We start from the raw sequence: 21318 nt of genomic DNA, 5'->3' as shown, positions 1-21318 counted from the left end.
AGGGACGCGAAAGTTCTTTCTAGATCACTTTCGGATAAATCGACCGTTTCTTTGGTTCTTTCGGGTTGGAGGATTTGGGGAATTGGTCGGCACCGACCACAGGCCAAAGTGGCCCGCATCACGTAGTCTCCCTATTCTAAAAGCAAATTTTCACCGCAATGGCAAAATCGTTTATTTGTAATTTAGCGACACCCTGAGGTTAGGATAACATAAACACTATGGTTCTAGGATAAGAATGGACTACCTGTCCTAGGCGCAGGTTCATCTGCATAGCTTTTCCTATCCGATCGATGAATTTTTGTTATCCTATCATAGTTTTGGGTATTTAGGTCGGGTATTATGGCTCAAAATATAAATATCGGACTAATCGTGCACTTGGTTTAAGACATAAATGGGCAATAGTGGGTTAGGCACTAGGTTCTAGTTTTCAAGCAAAATCCATGTTCTATAATAACCTATAAAGTGTCACAATACAGAACAATCTTAAAAGCAACCCACGAACATGAGACTTGACTATAGACATCATGTCTGTCAGGTTCTCATAAACCATGCCGAATGCGAAATATCCTCCAGGGGTGGGCCTTGATCGATTTACACCTAACACGCGTTTGTCTGCTTAGGGTTGGATTTGCATGCCAAGATAACCCGATTGATAATCGGTTAACTCATGTAAACTCGGTAATAACAAACCCCTTATTTGTTTATCTGTGCTTGCTTGTGACATTTCTGTACTTGTTTATTATGCGGGTCGAGCTTGAATTCCTAGGACGTAATGCACACGGGGTCCAACGCCTCAACCATCGATCACGGGGTCCAACGCCCCCATATACCGAGTGCGTATCTTAATTTCATTTTCGGTCTTTTCTAAACCACACGGTGAGCGCGAGTGGAATAATGATTGAATGCAAACCAACTAGGTCCATGTGCTGTAATTTGTATATTTTACTTTATTTCGAGAGAAGAATGCAAGGATTTATTTGTATATTCATTTGTAAAGACCACCGTTGGCAAGCGAATGGTTTCAAGAGATAGAACTGGTCAAACCGAGTTATGGATCCTTTAGGCGAGCAAAATCGTACGGTTCCAGGTCCCGATCCATACGGTGAACCGGCCATCGCTGTCCGTCTAACCAGAATGCGAAGATGGTGGACCGATCTCCTGACCCGAGCATTTGCTTTTCTCATGACTTCTTGACTCGAGGCGACCATTTCTTTCCGATTTACGGTGTCAAAACGTTCAAAATGAGCGAAACTTAAATGAAGCGGTAAATGAATAAAAACGAAAAACTCTAGACAGACTAGAGTACCGATAGGGCGTGCGGGATATAGACCTGCACATAACAGAATCCCCAAACTCGGAACTTCGGGTTTCGCAAGACCATATGCCTTAACAAACTAGGTATATCCCTTACCCTTAGACCCGAACAACTCACCGGCCTTTGACCCTAGGGTCGTAAACAAGTAGTGGCGACTCCTTCTCACCTATGTCCGTCACGCGTCCCCACGGGAAGGTGGACATTCCCAAGCCGTGCGATCAGTCGCATGTATGCGAGCTCCGACGAGACGAAATTTGAGTCCGCACATCCCTATATTAAATTTTTTATTTCATTGTACTAAATCCATGAGTTTCTCCCATAATTGAAAAATAAAATGTTACTTCAATAACCATTTGTGCAAGTGCAACATGCCTAGAAGCGAAGGAAATAACTTGCTTGAAACATTACGTACATAGTGCGGTCGTGGAAATTGCAATATTGGTAATTGAATTCATATCTGTGGGGAACTCAGTCATATATAATACTAAAAGAACTGTAGAAGGAAAGAACCTTTTCTTATATTAATGTAACATGAGAAATTAAAAGATTTATGTACCAATATAAGTTGATTTAAGCGGTTCGACTTTTATTCGCCTTAAATAAGATTTTACACTTGAGTTATATGAATGAAGAAAATTCATGAATTTTTTTTACCCCCATAAGCATGGGTCGATTTAGTTCGAATGGTATTTTCAAATTTCAGCGTGCACACACCTAAAAGAGAAAAATGATATGTGTACCATTTGAATTTTATTAAATTTATCCTTGCAAGGGTTACCTCGAAATGCATCGAGCACAGCCCTGAAGGAACCTTTTATCCTCGGCTCCCACCTTCTCTGTTGAAAAATGACAAAAAAAAAAGCAGAAAAATTTATACAGTCTTTAGCTACTATTTCATCTTCAAAACTCTATTTGTGTCCAAAATATCTGGAAAACAGTAATAGATTGAGTTAGACAGCTCGACAAATATGGCCGCCATCCACATTGACTTGCTTCAGTTAGCCCGTGAATGCATCGTCTTCTTCTCCATTTAAAACCAAAAAGCAACAGCAAAACCTGCATAGTCTTGAGTATGGCAAGAAGTTAGTCATACTGGAACCAAGAGTAACTCTGAAATTTCGTCTTAGAACGGCAAACATGCCTACCATTGATATTAATAAATGGCTGTTGGTTCTCTACAATCACCATGCCAAACAAAAATCTATATTGGTAATCAAATAAAGATGTAATGCAGTGGCATACACTATCGTCTGATAATCATGATTCTGTTAAGAATTGTCTCACATCGAAAATTAGAAAGCAAATCATGGGTATAAGGGATATATATATATATACACACACACAATATCTTCATATTCAGTTAGCTAGCTAGATGTAATCGGTAAATATTTCCTTATTGTATATACATCTCATGCATGGCAACCCTGTTGGGCTATGGCATCACATATTCACATGTTATTAGATTCCTAGGTATCTCTCCCCCTATTTTCTTCTCTTTTCTTTTTCCATCTCCCTCAATATGTCCTCAAAAGAATATCAGCCATGAAATGATACCCCACTTCCCAACCCTTTGAACGTCAGTTACTTTCCAACGATCACGGCCATGATATCACAAGCCCTAACATCATCAATCTTATCATCATTAAACTCAACCAACGAAGTCTATATGCCGTGGAAATCTCTTTTTTCTACCTTTCTCAAATCTAATAGGATTTATTACTTTTTTTTTTTGGCTATGTTGATGGCAGCAGTTTCTGTCAATCGTCTAATGACCTTTCGTATGCCAGTTGGTGCGGAACCAGTCCAAATATCTAATCTTGACCTTTGCAACCTTGATGTAAACCTCCTCGAGGACGTCCATGATCTCCCAACTTCCAAGGACGTGTGGGATGGACTGCAGACCCGATTTGTGGAGGACTCTTTCAATTGCTCACGGGCACTTGGACATCAAATGGCCCTCACTCGAATCAAGCTCACTAACCAAGGCGCAGAGAGGTACCTTTGTGAGATCAGTGTTGACCGACCACTCAAGGAGATTGGCAAACCGATCTCTGATGAAAACCAGCTCGTCACTTAGCATTGGCTGGCCTTTACCAGAAATGGGATATATGAAGCTTTCACTTCCTCTATCTCCAATGACCAAGATCCCATCTCTTTTGATCTTCCCACCAAGCTCTTTCACCAGGAACATCGCCTAAAAAAATTTCATCCTGACTCACCTAGCCATCGTATAATCGCCTAATAATTGAAAATTTTAATAATAGATTGAAAATAATAGTCATGTTAGTCATATTATCAAAAAGTAGACAACCGTAATCTATTATTGCCTATTAATAGATTTACTCGCCTAGCCATACTATTATCAACTATTTCTATTATTGACTTGTAAGATAAATTGGAGCAAACATTTTATCAGTTTTAACTTTTTGGTTGGATATAACCCAACCACTTGTAGGCCTTTTAAAAGTTTTAGGCTACGTTATCTAAGAGGCAAAGTAATAATGAAATAAACCTTCCAATCATAGGACTTATATGTAGCTCGAAGTAGATTTCTTAGGCCAAAGAGATAAATAGTTCGAAAGGTACCAAACAATTTAGCCTCCGAGACTCTTCACCGTTGTTGGGGTCCATTTATGGCCATGCATTTCATTGTTTTTTTTTGTTTTTTGTTTTGGGAGGGGGTGTTAGGGAGTAGAAGGGGAGGGGGATGGTGTGTGGTAATATTAGGGCTGAGTGGCCCAAAGATCTAACTACAGAACACCCAGACAGTACAATGAACAAGACAAGATACTCCTTCCACCACTAAAAAATCTATGAAATGAGATATATAAGAGTCATTATCAATAACATAAATGCGCACATGATACTAGAAAGCATGATTTGCGAATCAGTCTACACATCATTTCCTGCCTCTATAAGTGTGTCAAATTAAACAAGCAAAGACACTAGTCCTTTTCCTAAGTGCGATGCACAGAGGCAACCAGCAGTGAAACCGTGAAAGCCATCTTGAAATTACGTATATTTCGTCCGCCATCGAAAGTACTAATATCCTTTCTTTGTGTTTTCAATTTTATTCTCGATTGATTTCACAATATTCAAATTTAAAACTTAACTTATAAGAGCAATGGATGCTGAATCATCGGTTGCCTATTTAAATTTAAGTTTTCCTAGGCACATTCTTTTAGTCCCTGAATATCATTTAGGTCCCAAAACTTATACGTGTGTTGCATTTCTGTCCTTTTGTATTTTACAGCACCTTTTTTTCTTTTAAAATGGTCCGGCATGTGAAATTTAGTTTCTATAATGATGTATGCTATTCAGTTCATATAGCTCTCGATGCACTTTTAGTGAATTTTAATCATGTTGATTCCAAAATATTTATGCGGGTGTGCGGACCCAAATTTCGTTTTGTCAGGACCCGCATACGTGCACGGCTTGGGAGTGTCCACCTTCCCGTGGGGACGCCTGACGGACACGCGTGAGAAGGAGTCGCCACTACCTGTTTACGACCCGAGGGTCGAGGGCTGGTGAGTTGCCCGGGTCTAGGGGTAAGGATACACCTAGTATTCTAAGGCATATGGTCCTGCAGAAACTGAAATTCCAAATTCGGGGGTTTTGTTACGTGCGGGCCTATATCATGCATGTCCTATCGGTACTCTAGTATGTCTAGGGTTTGCCCTTTTTATTTATTTATCGCTTGATTTAAGTTTCGCTTATCTTGCTCGTTTTGACACCGTAAATTTGTAAAAACGATCAGTTCGATTTAAGAGGCCGAGAGAAAGGCGGATCCCCAAGTCAAGGGATCGGTCCATCGTCATCGCATCTTGGCTAACCAGTTCATGATGGCTGGTTCACCATGTGGAACGAGCCAATGACTCGTGTGGTCCCGCTCACCTAGGGGACTCGTAAACCAACTCAATCGATTCTGACTCTTAGACTCTACGCTTGCCGACCGGGATTGTTACATAAATGTACAAATAAATACCTCACAATGTACTCTCAAATAATAAATTTAAATTACAACAAATATGATATGATTCAGGTAGAGGACCCTTTGCACGAGCTTGAGGAAGAATCCCAGGATGACAGGGTCGGGCATGAAGGCGAGCTTTGGGACATGCACGTGCTAGCTGGACTAAGAAAAAGAGCACGAGCCAAATGATATGATCCAGCTAGAAGACCCTTCGCACGGGCTTGAGGAAGAATCCCAGGATGACAGGGTCGGGCATGAAGGCGAGCTTTGGGATAAGCATGTGCCAGCTAGAGCAAGTACAAGAGTACGAGCCAAGCGAATCCAACAAGCCATGCAAAGGCTGTTATTGCATGTCCATGGAGGAGAAGTCAAGCTCTTGGGCGGGCTGCATGTGAAACAAGAAGCCACGACCGTTCATATCCTATAAATCTATTTAGAAGATGATCCCAGTTCAAAGGGCTGAATTCAGTTGCTTTTCAATTACTTGGGCCTATTTCATTTTGGGCTCATTACACTTAGGATTTATTTTAGCCAAGTCCAGCCCATTTAGGTTATCAGCTAGTATCTCTTTATAAATAGGCATGTGGCCTCCCTAGAAAAGATAGATCAGTTTTCATTGAACTTTGTGAGAGAGATTTTCTCCGAGCTGTTGCTCAGCAACTTTGCAGATATTGCAAGTGTAATAACTTGTGATTCCCGATATTTATAATATTGGTTTCTAGATCTTTATAGCTAGCAGGTCAATATTCCGTTTATAATATTGGTTTGTGGCTCTTTATAGTCATCGAATCAATATTCCCTATCCTTGAAACCTTCATTGGACGATCCCGGGTTTGATCTCATTCTATTGTTGTTGGATCTCGCGGCAGGTTCGTCGAGGTTCGCATCATTTTGGTATCAGAGCTTTGACTCCAATCCAGGTTTCATCTATCTTATTTCGTTTTTTGTTATCCATTATTCTTAGGGTTCGCAAATTCGTTGATAGAAGTTGTGATTTTTGTTGGATGATTCTAACTGTCCTGAAGAACCCTAAAATTTCAATTTATCTTATTGGAGGTCAAAAAAAAATTCATCCAAAAAAAAAGAGAGGAAAAAAAGGAAAAAAAAGTTGAAAAAAAGAAAGAAAGGAAAGAGCAATTGTTTGTGAAATCTTTACTTTTGGGGTGGAAGAAGCTTCCTTAGATGTCACTGCTAATTGAGTAAAGTAGGGAATTCCAAAAATTTCATGTTATTTTCTTCCATATCTGCCATTATTCCTGAATTGCCTTCCTTTATATATTCTTGTTTACTTTGATGGACCACTAACATATAAAGTGCAGTTGAGAAATTTAATATTATGTCCTTTCAATTGAATATTTTCCTATCATATTCCTTTCTTGTCTCTTAGAATCATTCATTCATTCCATTTCGATACTTTCCATAAATCTCTTGTTTCCTTATTCCAACAAATCTTCCTTGTACATCTCAGTTATTTCGTTAACTTCATCTACCACATTATTTCCTTTCTCATTTAGGTTTGGATCCAAAATTTGATTCAATTTTCTAAAATCAATGATTATAAGTGCTTTGGGCTAATCAACTGATTTTACTCTTACGATTGAATTGCTTAGTTTCTTAGGAACTTTGAGGAGAAAATCTAGATAAGAAAAATATAAGGCAAGAGTGGTGAGTATATCAGAGGTTAAAAGCCTAAAATTGAGTGAAACACGAGTGTTGAGTGATATTAATTTGAGTGCAAACACGTGAGCGAGTGGTTGTGAGGTCCATCTCTATTTTCTGAAGTTTCACTTGCAGATTTCATCATGCCACAAGAAAGCAGTGGAAATGATCAGAATAACGGAGGAACTGATTACAACATGATGATCTGGGATATGCAGCAACAATTTGAGTGCATGAATGTGATGGTTGATTTGATTTACGATCGGTTGGAAAGGCGAGACAAGCGGATTGAACAGTTGCTAGATGGCTATGACGACGCTTCTGGTTCATCCTCTTGCAAATTGAAGTGGGGTTCTTCGACGAAGAAGGAAGAGAAAATAGTCTTGAAGCCAATAAAAGAGAAACCCACAAACAAGTTTCAACCCAACGGCAAAGAGAATGGTCATATTGCTTCTCAATTCCTGAACAGCAATGGTCGAAACGTAACAGTATCGTCGCTTCCACCTAACCAAATGGATGAAGAGCAACTTCAAATTAAACATTCCTTTGGAGAGAAAAGTGAGGAATTCAATAATGTCTTTCTCGAGCAAATGCCCCTAGAACAATCACCAATCAAGTCGGTTGTCATAGATTCGAGAACGAATCCTTTTGAAGAGAGGGGGAATAATATGATCTAGCTAGAGGACCCTTCGCATGGGCTTGAGGAAGAATCCCAAGATGACAGGGTTGGGCATGAAGGTGAGCTTTGGGATAAGCATGTGCCAGTTAGAGCAAGTACAAGAGTACGAGCCAAGCGAATCCAACAAGCCATGCAAAGGCTGTTATTGCATGTCCATGGAGGAGAAGTTGAGCTCTTGGGCGGGCTGCATGTGGAACAAGAAGCCACGACCGTTCATATCCTAGAAATCTATTTAGAAGATGATCACAGTTCAAAGGGCTGAATTCAGTTGCATTTCAATTACTTAGGCCTATTTCATTGTGGGCTCATTACACTTAGGATTCATTTTAGCCAAGTCCATTAATCCATTTAGGTTATCAGTTAGTATCTCTCTATAAATAGGCATGTGGCATCCCTATAAAAGATGGATCAGTTTTCATTCAACTTTGTGAGAGAGATTTTCTCCGGGCTGTTGCTCAACAACTTTGCAAATATTGCAAGTGTGATAACTTGTGATTCCCGACATTTATAATATTGGTTTCTAGCTTTTTATAGTTAGCGGGTCAATATTCTGTTTATAATATTGGTTTGTGGCTCTTTATAGTTATCGGGTCAATATTCCCTATTCTTGAAACCTTCATTGGACGATCCCGAGTTTGATCTCATTCTATTGTTGTTGGGTTTCGCGGCAGGTTCGTCGAGGTTCGCATCAAAATGGATCCCGATCGGCTCACGTTCGGCCAATATTCCGCTCATGTTCACCGTGTGGTTTAAACGATCAAACCCGAAATTAAAGCGACGCGGGGCTCTTAAGAGCTAGAGATCGGGTTCGACCGACCCGACGGATTTCAAAAGGACATGATGGTCCGCAAGATAGCCGTGGGACAGGTCTAATTCTCAGGTGATTGTCTAACCTCATTTCACGTGTGTTAACCTGAGTTATCCTCCACATTGATACTAAACGAGTTGAGAAGTGACTCGAGGCGAGACCCCATATCGCACTCGGGTTGTGCGCACTCGGTGTGTGGGGGCGTTGGACCCCGTGATCGACAGTAAAGGGGTGTTGGACCCATGTGCATTGTATCCTATTGGCTCGGGGCCCGAACCGTGACAAAACAGACAAAAATAAACAAAGACTGATAAAACAAATGAATACAGACAAAAAGCACCGATTTTACGTGATTAGTCAATTATGAACCAGGGTTGCTTGGCAGACAAGTTCCTACACTAAACAAACAAAGCGAGGGTGATGTATTCATTGTGAATCGTTCATGGACTGCACTGGGAGGGAATGTTGCATTCGACAATATTTAAAGGGATTTGACAGACATGGCATATGTAGTCAAATCTCGAATGTGTGGGTTGTTTTTAAATTATTATGTATTGTGACAATGCAACTTTTATAGATTATGACAGAGGTGTGTTTTTGTTTGAAACTTGAAACCTAAGGTTCTTCCTAACAACTTTCTAATGTTTGATTAAGTCGGATGCATTGTTAGTCAGGTCTTGTGATTTATGACAAATATGGCAGATCTAAATACTCGAATCTACGTTAGGATGATAAAAACACTTTGATCGGATGAAAATGGCCATGCAGATTAAACTTGCGCCTGAACAGACTACCGCCTTCACCCATGACCCGAAGTGTTTCGATCACCCTACTGCCTAGGGTTTCGGCGGATCAAGAATTGGCAGTCATGCCCTTAAACTAAAAAAAAAATGTGTAATGTGCATGTGGACAGTCGAGATCACGTGACACGGACTATCGAAAGTCGGTAGTCGGTGTCGATCGATCCCTAGTGTCCATCGGGGTCGAGAGGGCCCCGAAAGAGCCAAGAAATCGGTTGTTCCGCCCGAAAGCGGTATAAAAAGAACTCATACATCCCGACTTGAGCCGCCTCAAATCGGGCTCAAACTTGAGTCAATATACACCAGTGCCCCCTAGATGTCCATGCTATGTGTGTCACATGTCATGGTGCTTTTGAAATTGTGAGTTTAAAAATAAGGCATAACCAACAGTTCATGAACCATCGACACGCTTACAGATTATTAGCCGGTTCGTGCAATTTATTAAAAAGTCAAGTAGATTAATTAGCCAAGTGAAACGTCTTAGTTATCCCGCGTATCGAATTTATTAATTTGAGTGAATTCACCGAATGCCTTGGTTTGTGGATCTCGAGCGGCCGAGTTGGTCATTGATGGATCGTTGGATAAAGGCTCTAGTCTCTGACCGTCTCAAAATTAGATCCGATTTTAAATCAAATTTACGTGATTAATCCAAATTCATGTGAGATCTTTATCAAACTGACAAGGAACACGTCCAAACATGAATCAAGGGCATAAAATCGTATCAATCTCATCGAATCCACTCATCAAACATCGAAGACCTATCTCATGATACTAAAGTGGAGATTTATACGTAATCCCAAGAGGTTCTCAGGATGAGCTGGCTCAGAAGATCCTTGACTACCGCAGATCGATGCGGCCTTCAAGTCTGGACTCAACCTAAGCCTAGGTAAGTCTCCACGTCGTCTTCGTGTCAAACCATATATTTCCCTGTCGGATAGCAAGCATAAAAAGAACAAGAAAGAAATGAGAAGAGCCAAGGCAAGGAGTCCCAAACTCTCTATATTCAAGTGATGAATTCAAGAAATTAATTTATTGGCAGCTCAAAGTGTAGGCACCCACAAGCAAGTAGACACGTAAGGGACTCACCACATCTAGCATAAGCACCACAAGCATATAAATTGCAAAAAAGAACCACCCTAAGAGAGTTTAAATGCCAAGGAGACCTTTGTTACCTATGTAGATGATCAACACAAGTCTAATAAGCCACATATCAATTCTGTCCAGAACTCGAAACATGCTGTAAATTGACTTAAAAGGGACCGAAATGACATGAAACGCGAGAGAAAGTAACCTTATGGTGTCCAGAACAGGGGTGACTCATCATATGGCATAAGAGTGACTCGAATGAGCCTCTAAGAACCAAAACCAAGACCCACCAGCAAGCGAAGAAAAATGTCATAGATCGACCTGAAGGAAACAAAAATCATGCCAAACACGCTTAAATCAATTGAATGGCTAACATACAACTCAGTCCAAACTATAGCCACAACCTCTTGACCTCAAAATCCTACCAACGCACTTCAAATCTATTGAGGATCGTGACATGGCAGAACCCTAACTCAAACACCATTTCTAGTCATGAAAATCAGTCAAATATTTCGTAAATTATTCATGGAATCACCACACGACTCAGCTAAATGTTTCAGCACAACAAAAATTCAATGAAATAAAGCAAAACTCGTTCGAATTGCCGAGAGAATTATTTAAAAGCTCAGCCAGAGAAGAGAAACTACTGCAAAGAAGGTTGCGAGTGAGATGATGAAGACCTGGGCTGGTTGCTACAAATGGAAACAAAAGGGGAGCACAATGATAAGTAAATGACATACACCCATAGAGAAACGCCGAGCAAGAGAACAAGAATGGAAAGGGAAATGGGACTTAGCTTCGAAGCTTGATGAAGACAGCTTAAGAACCACTGGACAACTAGGTGGGCTGCGGGCGGCGGCAGCTCAAGCACCACAGCAGTGGGAGCAAAGCCGAGGAGCTCGAAGAGGGGAGGTGAGGCTGCTGTTGTTGTTCCTTTTTTTTTCCCTTCCCCTAGTCGAGGGTGACCAAGGGAAGGAATAAGTTGGTGATAATGTTCATGGGGACGCGGGTGAGAAGGATCAGCAGCCAAGAAGCTGAAGGCTGCTGGACCAACAAAAGAAACTAACAAACCCCCAAAGGAACAGGATTGAGAAGTAGAGAAGATTAATGGTGTTGTTGCCATGAATTGCAGGAGGGGCATGAGCTTACGGTAGGATTGTCTGTGCGTGATGTGTTTTTATCTGTAGGAACCGGGAGAGAGTGAGTGGAAGCAGGGGCGGAGCTAGGATTTTCGTCTAGGGGGGCAAAAATGTTATTCGATATAAATAGTACATAAATGATTTTTTTCAGGGGGGACAAAATATTAATTTTACATAGTTTGGGGCAAAATTTTAAAGAAATCCAAAGTTCAAGGGGGGCAATTGCCCCCCTACTAATGAACTGGCTTCGCCCTTGAGTGGAAGAGTGATCGAGAGAGAGAAGGAAGGTGACATGAGGAAGGTAATGTCGATGTTGATCAGGTGGTTGAGGTGTTCAGTAGAAATAATAAGGACGGGTCGAGAGAGTCAGAGGGGTCGAGAGGGTGAAAGTGCCATCGATCAGCTGAGGGAGAATTGATGTGAGGGTCCGTCGGGAATGAGCTGTGAGAGAGAGGCCAGATGAGTGAGGGAACGGGAGTTGAGCTGAGGGGGAAAGAAAGTGAGCTAAGGGGTTCCGTGGGGATTGAGAGTGAGCTCGGGGAGAGCCCCTGGAGCTGAGGGCATGAGTTCAGGGAAATTGGGAATGAGCTCCGAGAAAAAACGGAGCTAAGGGTTCTCTATTTTCTCTTTTGTTTTTGTTTTTTTTTTGCCTGTGTTCCTTCTGTTTGCCTGAGCCATAGAGAGAGAGAGAGAGAGAGAGAGAGGGAGAAAGAGGGAGAGCAGGAAGGCAGTCGGGGCTAGTGACGGCTTGAAATGGAGAGGAAAGATGAGGCTGATGGTCACATGTTGCATAGGACGCAGGGCATGGGCTTCAACTTGGATAGTCGACTGCCAAATCATCAGAAGACAGGAAGAAGAGGGAAAAAAAAGCCGAAAGGAAAGGAAAAGGAAAAAGAAGAAATGGTTGGTTCCGTCGGTAAGGGTTTGCCGTAAAGCAGAAGATGATGTGAATTCTGATGATCGATGGAGTTGTTGTCGAGATGTGCAGAGGAGGGGCAGGACATGGGTTCAGCCAAGCTGCAGGTACCTGCAAAGCAAGAAGAATAAAGAAATGAAAGAAAAAAGAAGAAGAAAAAGAAACTTGGACGACAGATCATGGGGGTTGACTGCCATATGTTCATTCAACTTTCTCTTTTTCTTTTTCTTTTTCTTTTTTTTACATATATATTATTTGTATGTGCATCCAGTAAATCGATTTCTCGAGAGCCAATGACAATTCTAGAGTGAAAATTTCGAAATTTTGAAATTCGAAAAATAATTGGCTCTATGAAAATTTCAATTTGCATCAACGGAGATCGAATCTCGATAAAAATTGATATCGAGCCCCTGACGTGCGTCGATTGTAATTGCTCGATTATTTTCGAAATTTCATCTTTCTAAACTGATATCCAAAAGATAACCTGAAAACACTGTTGTGTTCAGAAAAATTCAAGGATCAATATTATGTAGAAAAATATTTTTCAGTCCAGAGCATCACCCTGAATTTTAAAAAATTGAAATTAATACACGTATGGCCTAACATTCTCATCTTTCCAATCGGATCCCCAAAAAATGATCCGGGATCACCATTGTGTTCAAAAAAATTCAATGATCTATATTATGTAGAAAAATATTTTCCAGTTCTGAATATCAACTCGAATTTTGAAAAAATGAAATTAATGTGTGTAAGGCCCAAAATTCTCTCATTTTCAATCGGGTATCAGAAAAATAATCCGGGACCACCATTGTATTTAGAAAAATTCAAGGATCAATGTTGTGTGGAAAAATATTTCTCGGCCTCGAGTTTTGTTCTGAATTTTGAAAATTGAAGTTGATGCGCATGAAATCCGTAAACGTCCCGTAGAGTATTTTTCCTGTAAAATGTAAAATTGGCATTAAATTAGGAAGATCTCCCATTTTCAAAAGTCGTGAATGCTTGAGCAATTTGCAAAAAATGCTTCCCTCTGATGGATGACGGAAATGACAACACTTCAATTGTACTTCCAACTGCCACACAGTCTTCTCCCTCAGCTCATCCAACTCCCTGCATTGATCAGAACATCCCCGACTTTACTTTGCCCACCAACACTTTGTTGCACTTCTTAATGGCATTTACTACATTCCTTTCCTGCTATGAAAATGCCTTTTCAAAAACACAGATTGAACTGAAGAAACCCAACACCACTCCAAAATCCTCAGTGAAGAGATCACCGTCTCCCATTCCTAAACCCACCTTCAATCCGCAAGATACCCCACCACCAATGTAGGCCACTGACCTAGAATGCTCTCTGGCAGACATTTTCCATTCCCAAATGTCCATGGCCCATGATCAAGAAGCCATCAAGTTGCCAACCAATGAGATCGAAACTGTTGAATCAATCCCCCTGACCCTCCTCATTAAACCATTCGGTTTTAAACCACCCCCCCAAAAGCCATCATTCCATGCCTCCTACAAGCCCGGAACATCAGAAGAGGAGTCACTATCACGCCTAAAAAATACACTTATGATATTCTCATCTGCATCTTCAAAGACAAAAAGGATATGATATATGTTGAGAAGTACAGAGCCTGGTCTGTCCAGGGGGCTCACCTAATGATCGAGCATTGGGACAAGAAGTTGGCTCTGGAAGAAATCGCCTTTGGAGCAATCTCGTTCTGGATCCAAATCAGGGGAATCCCACCTGAAATGCTGCCAAAGGGAAACATCACAAAGCTAGCTGAAAAAGCAGGTCAAGTAGTAGAGATCGATTAGAAGGACTCACCATCTCTCCCTAAGTGGTACGTCACCCCGAGAGCTCTGGTGATGGTTTTGGCCTCATGACCTTTCTGCCTTGGACATCTCATCAACAGGAGGAACAAGAAGAAAATATGGGTATACTTCAAATACGAATTCCTCAAAACTTTCTGCTATGACTGTGGAATCCTCGGCCACGACCAAACCCACTACCCCTCCGACTCTTCAGCAGCTCCAAATATTTATGGACCATGGCTTCGGTTCGATAATCAATCTGACATATCTCCACCTCAATCCTCTGTCAATCTCACTGCCCCTCCGTCGTCGATTCCGGCTATCCATTGCCCGGAATTTGAAACCTCTTCTCCGATCTATCACCAAAGCCCGACTCCCCAAAATCCAAAAGACAATACCAGCCTCAATCAATCTGAAAACGACACATACTTGACTGGTGATAACGATAAGACGCTGCGGGTTAATGCTGCGACCAGTTTGTCCTCTGAAAAGCAGCCGATTGTTGCAGGTACGGACGCGGGGGATTCGGACTTCCTGCACAAGGGCCGCCTGGAAAGCAACCCTAAGGAGAAGAGGAAGACGAGGATGGCCGCCTGCTCCCGGGCCATTTACACGGACACCCTTTACTCTGGGCTCATTGAAACCCAGGCTCAAGAGAAAGCCCGTTTCCAGGAAGGGCCTTGTGAATGAGACAACCCAGCAAAACCCAGTGGACCGTCTGGAAGAAGAAGCCCATCGTCAGAAGGAAAGCTGGCCTAGATCTGGCCCACTAAAGCCCGACCAAGCCCGAAGCAAAGCAAACCCAGAGGCTGAGGAAAATATGGAGGCAGCCCACAGCCCGCCTCAACATAATTTCCAGATTTCGAGGGCAATATCGTCAGCCTTCAGTAAAGGAAAAAGCAGCATGAGATAACAATGGATGACCTCTTCGAGCTCTCAGCTCCATACACCAGAATTTTCAACAAAATGGCAAGAACAATCGGTGGGGCCGTGCAAATGGACTGGACTACTTCTCAGTACCAAGTACCATCGCAAGCTGAGATACAATATTATGTTCAAGAGATGGATGAGGATTCATATACCGAAGAAATCCAAATGGTCGAGGAGGCGGGCCTTACCAAGCCCCCAAGGAAGCCATGAGTCCACTAGCTTGGAACTGATGGGGTGTGAGAGGAGAACTAACAGTTCGAGCCCTACGACTCCTCGTCCGTAAACATCGCAACAGCATGATCTTTCTTTCCGAAAAAAAAGCCAACTCCGAGCACTGTAATAAAATTGCAAGGCAATGCAACCTCGATGGCATCTTCACGGTTGAATCCTCAAACGCAACGGGTAGACTATGCCTACTTTAGAACACCGAGCTTAAGGTAACCATTCTTAAATCTTCCACACACTATATTCATGCTACTATAGAGCATCATATTTTACTAGCTTCCTGGATACTCACTGCTGTTTATGGACCGCCTTAAATGCATGATAAACCTATTTTCTGGGCCAATCTATCTGATATGGCAAATGACATTGATTGCCCATGGTTGACCGTGGGATATTTTAATGAAATCTGTTACGCATCTGACAAAAAAAAGAGGGCGTAATTATGCCTATTCTTCTCACTCCTTCCTTGATACTTTCCTCAATCACTCGGGTTGTGTTGAACTTGGTTTTACTGGTAATCCATTCACCTAGAGAAATAAGAGATTATGGCTAACTTCTATAAAACAAAGGCTAGACAGGGCTATTGCAAATGATGAATGGAGAACCATATTTTCAAGAGCAGGAGTCTTTCATCTTCCACAAATTCGATTTGACCATAATCCTATTCTTTTAAAATTGTGGATGGACTCCTCTCACAAAACTAGACCCTTTAGATTCGAGGAAGCTTGGACCCGTGATAGATCAAGCAAAGAAGTTGTCAAAAATGCCTGGAATAATTTTGTGAATGGCTCTAAAGCTTTCCAACTTTCCTCCAAATTAAAATTTGTTAAAACTGGCCTTAGGCGATGGAACAAAGAAGTCTTTGGATATTGTGACACTAACATTGCAGGAATTATGGGAAAGCTTGAAGAAATTCAAAGACAGGATGCCACAATCGAAAACAAGGAGCAAGAAGAAAAACTCACTGCTAATCTTGAAGATAATCTCATCTGGAAAGACCTTATTTGGAGACAAAAATCAAGAGAACTCTGGCTGAAGGAAGGAGACATAAACTCTAAATTTTTCCATTTCTCAACTGTCATCCGAAGCAAATCAAACCATATTGCAGCCATTAAAGACAACAACGGGAATGGATCTAGGATCATGAAGGAATAGGAAACTATTTCCTCGAAAATTTTCAGGAGCTCTTCAATACCTCTAACCCTTCTATACCCGAAGATATGGAAGATCTGATCAGCGACACCATCACTGAATCTGAGAATGAAAGCCTCACCCGAATCCCAGATGACAAGGAAATCCTAATGGCCCTGAATTCAATTTGAAATCTCAAAGCTCCAGGACCAGATGGAATTCCATCTCTGTTCTACAAGCATTACCGAGAAACAGTCAAGCCACTTTTCCTCTCGGCGGTCAAGAACTTCTTTATCTCAGACTACATTCTCAAGGAGTGGAACAACACTTTCACCTGCCTCATTCCAAAAAGCCAAGGAGCCTCATCCTTTAAAGACATCATATCAATCAGCCTCTGTAATGTTTGCTACAAGACCATCTCTAAAATCACAGCAAACAGACTCAAACCCATGCTACACAAGATCATCTCTCCGAACCAAACTGCCTTCATTGAGGGAAGATGGATAAATGAGAATGGACTTCTAGCTCAAGAGATCCTGCATACAATGAAGAAAACCAAGGCCCGTAGAGGCTGGATAGGGATGAAAATTGATTTTAAGAAAGCTTTTGATAAGCTTGAATGGAGCTTCATTATCAAGATCCTCGAAAAGCTTGGCTTTCACCTGACCTTCATTTCATGGATCTTTCAGTGTATCTCAACTTTCATTATCTCTATCCTGCTCAACGGCTCCCACCAAGGGCACTTCTCTCCTTCTAGAGGTATAAGACAGGGCGACCCTATTTATTTGCGATGTCAATGGAAATCTTGTCAAGACTCTTATACAGGGCAGAAGCGAACGAGGATATCAAGGGCATTCAAATTAGCAGAGGAGGGCCGCAAATCTCTCACCTCATATTTGCTGATGATCTTCTCATCCTATCAAAAGCAAATGAAGCAAACATTAGAAGCATAAAGAACATCCTGGAAAAATTTTGCGCTTGGTCGGGGCAAGAAGACAACTGCGACAAATCAGGGCTTTTATTCTCTAAGAACTCCACGGCAGACATAAGAAGACATACAAAAACCATCATGGGCATGAGAAAATTGAAGGAAGATGCTAAAATATCTAGGCAACCCCCTGTTCATCAAGAGGAAGAAGAAAGAATCGTTCCAATTTCTAATCGACAGAATCAAAGGCAAGTTGGCAGCATGGAAATCAAAAGCATTCTCCTAGGCGGGTAAAGCGACCCTGATTAACTCCGTCATCAACAGCACCCCGATTTACACAATGTCACTTTTCAAACTTCCAAAATCCACATTAAATTCCATCGACAAAGTGACAAAAAGATTCTGGCGGGGAATGAATAAAGAAACATGCACCTACTACCCCCTGAAGAGTTGGAATACTATCTGCCAACCAAGATCTAAAGGGGGCCTAGGATTCCGAAGAGCGGAAGATTCAAACAAAGCAATGCTTTGAAAAACAGCTTGGGCATTGACAAGAAACAACACTAGCCTAGCGGGCAGAGCTGTAAAGGAAAAATACGGAAACTTCCTCAATCCTTCCAACCGCTCCTCACCGTCGCCAACTTGGAAAGGCCTTCAATGGTGCAAAGACACAATCCAGACAAGTTCTTGCTTCTCCGTTAGTAATGGCTGCACAATCTCAGTTTGGCCTGACCCTTGGATCCTAGACATTACCAATCATAAACCCTATCCTAAACCAAGCGTGATCCAAAATGAGGAGCTAAAGGTAAGTGACCATATACTTCCCCACCCAAAGTGATGGAACATCCCGTTACTTACTAACCTCTTTGAGCAAGAAACGGTGGACAACATACTCAAAATTCATTTGGCCCAAGACGACCTCGAGGACTCACCAGTGTGGACTCCAAACGCATCAAAGAAGCACTCAGTCAAATCATTTTATCTTATAGACCAACAAAATAGATTTCAAGACCACAGCGGTGTGGTTTGGAAAGCCATTTGGAGTTTAAAAATCCATGAACGTCTCAAACTCCACCTCTGGAGAACAGCTAGTGAAAGACTCCCTTGGTTTAGCGAAGAGAACACCCCCAGCTCTGATAGTTTAGAACATCTCTAAGGTGATTGTATCTTCTATCATGTTGCTTGGAGGGAATCACCTTAGAATTTGCTTTCAAGCTCGATCCCAAGAAGTAGTGCTAAGGATTTTGTTGTGTGCCCCCCATATGTTTTTCTATCAAGCACTCCTGATAAAACTAGATTTTCTCTTTATACAGCAATCATTCTCTATTTTATGGAACTCACGCAATGATGTTCTGCATGCAGGAAAATCACCGGACCTTCATGAAACTACCAAAAGAATCAAGGAGACCTTTATGGAGCACAACAGAAGCGGTCGAAACGTCGGAAAGCAAGAAGGGAGCTCATACACAATGTCGCTACAACTCACAGCTTCTTAGGAGCCCAAAAGCCCATAATGGAGCGTCATTAGTACGGATGCAACATGGAATTGTACCCGCTCATGCCTCTCGGGAATCATCCAGACTCCGAACAACCCGCCCATACTATTTTGGTTCCAGATTTCTCATGAAGACAAGCCACTCCAGGTAGAGGCCCGTGCAGCCCTTTTCGCCCTATCCATTGCTGCGGAAAGAGGATTGACCAAGATTTGGCTACGAAGTGATGCCTTGCTTTTAGTAGAAGCCATTTTGCACCCCAATCCACCCCTTGGGAAATTCGGAGTATTGTTAAAGACATTTTATCTACTCTCAATCTTTTTTCGATTTGGATTTGCTCTTGGATTCCTAGATCAGACAATGCCCTCGCTCATGACTTGGGTCATGTTGGCAATGTCAAATTTTCCTTCTCTTTGCATTTATGAGGGATATCCGGATCTAAATCCATATGCTTTTGTAGACACTACCAATCCTTATTAATGAAATTTTTTATTTAGCGAAAAAACAATGTGTTCTTGCTCAGATGCGGATATCAAATATTTGGCTTTGGTATATTGAAGATGCTAACCTTTCCTTGAATGTAACCAAAACCCCTACACTGACCAAAAGATACGAATAGATCAATTAGATTGATATAAAGATCCTAGCACACTTCCATGCATAAGACATCCAAAGCATCAACCCTCTTTAAATTATAAGGTCAATATTTGTTAATATAAAATTAGTGGCCACTACCAAATTTCTTCTTTTTTCGCATTATATGATGACTTTATGCATTTCTTGGAAGGAGCTCTCCCTCATTAATTGAGTGTGGTTATACCTCCTAATAATCAACCTAAAATTTCTCCTAATTCAAAATTCCACACACAATGACATGAGCTATAATTACACAATACACAAGGGATATTCACTAGATGTGAGTAAGGTTTTGAATTATGAGAATTTTTAGACACATCAATTAGGAGGATTTAACATTTTAGTTTCAGTTATTATTTTGAATATGAAGGTTATATTTAAACAGTGAGGGAGTCGGAGCATTTTCATCTGAAAAGTTCAGGATGATAAGCAAATGCAACTTTTGATTATTCGACGAATGTAAGTTGATCAACTTTGTCTACGAATGATTAAAGACCATAATTCTTAGTATTAGTTATTATTTATAATTCATTGTATTAGACCTATGCGTCTCTCTTATAACCGAAAAAATCATAATTCCTTATTTGGTAAAAGGTTGTCAAATAAAATAATCAGAATAGATCAAAATAATAATTGGGAAAAGATGGGAGGACAAATGTCGCCAAAAGAAAAAAAAGTTATAATTGTACTACACTCATGAGATTCCCTCATGATAAAAAGAAAAAAAAAAACTAAGGTTATCTTTCTTTCAAGTGGATTTATTTATTTTTTCTTGGAAAAGCCGGGAATTCAACTCATTTCATGAACCCAAAATATGAAATATGCATGAAAATTTTTCAATATATAATTTTTCAAATACTAGTTTGTTTTTTGCCCAACTTTTTGAAATACTAGTTTAGCTAGCTCTGCTTAATGAGTTCCTTGTAAGTATGATCGATCAGCTACACCGAATTATATATAATATAATTCGTTTCATACGATTCATGTGCATCACCTCCTTAAGTTATTCGATAAATGCGTTTTACCTGCAGGTCAAAGTTTCCTTCTCCCCCACTTGAAAATTTTAGGTTGGACCTTTCTAATAGAGGAAAACGACATTTTTTTCCCCGTAAGTTTAGCCTTGATCAATTTTGATCATCTTAGTTTAAAAAGTGCCGAATTAGTTCTATAAATTTACTTTGTAAGGTAATTTTGGTCTATTTCGTAACTTATAAAATCAAAAATATCTTTCTTTTTAAAAACTTATAGACCACATTTTAATTGAAAGTGAACTTAGAGGACCAAAAATATCATTTTTAAATTTTATAGGACCAAAATTATTTTATGTAACAAACGCATATAATTGATTTGGTAATTTTAAATCTTATAGGACCAAAATTAACTGAATGTCAAACTTATAGGACCAAAAATATCTCTCTTTCTAATTGACTGAATCTGCGGTTGGTTCTTTCCTTGATTATGCATCTTATTCTATAAAAACTACTAATTACAAACCATTTTTTAATGCATTAATAGTTCAGATAACCGGAGACTTTAATTATGATGTTTTAGAATCAAAACTTATCGGGAGGACGTGGAAAATCATTCCCATAAACAGCTGGAGTAGACAGCTTACTTTGATCCTCTCAAAAAGGATTAGGTTGGGCTTTCTTTTTTATTCCAAGAATGGCCATAAGTTTGATACAATATATAAAAATCCTAATAATTAATATAGGGGCGCAAATTATTTCATGATAAGAACCGAACTTGAAACCTCTTGTTTACCAAGTGAGGGCGTACATCGTTGCA

At 40.7% G+C, this 21318-nt stretch overlaps 1 protein-coding gene across 2 annotated transcripts; it reads right to left on the bottom strand.

Annotated features, from left to right (window-relative positions):
• Positions 1–9858: 9858 nt before the first annotated feature.
• Positions 9859–12679, bottom strand: LOC116199206. 2 transcript variants are annotated; one of them, XR_004155496.1, is made up of 2 exons: positions 10526–12679; positions 9859–10161 (listed from the first exon to the last, which is right to left on the bottom strand). XR_004155496.1 is itself a non-coding variant. In XM_031529491.1 (2 exons), the coding sequence occupies exons 1-2, from the start codon at positions 11459–11461 to the stop codon at positions 9993–9995; spliced, it is 663 nt and encodes a 220-aa protein (XP_031385351.1). In that variant the 5' UTR covers positions 11462–12679; the 3' UTR covers positions 9859–9992. The 2 variants fall into 2 exon arrangements, 1 of the variants encoding a protein (XP_031385351.1); XM_031529491.1 differs by having other exon boundaries at positions 10968–12679.
• Positions 12680–21318: the final 8639 nt, after the last annotated feature.

The sequence above is a fragment of the Punica granatum genome, chromosome 3 (genome assembly GCF_007655135.1).
Source record: "Punica granatum isolate Tunisia-2019 chromosome 3, ASM765513v2, whole genome shotgun sequence".
NCBI lineage: Eukaryota > Viridiplantae > Streptophyta > Magnoliopsida > Myrtales > Lythraceae > Punica > Punica granatum.
The sequence above is the reverse complement of the archived record's forward strand: the minus strand, read 5'-3'. Positions and strand labels throughout refer to the sequence as shown.

Coding starts and splice junctions, on each gene's coding strand:
- LOC116199206 (XM_031529491.1), bottom strand. CDS start 11,461: ATGCCCCTCCTGCAATTCATGGCAACAACACCATTAATCTTCTCTACT. Junction 10,162..10,967: donor CACTCGCAACCTTCTTTGCA/GTAGTTTCTCTT, acceptor GCTATCCGACAG/GGAAATATATGGTTTGACAC.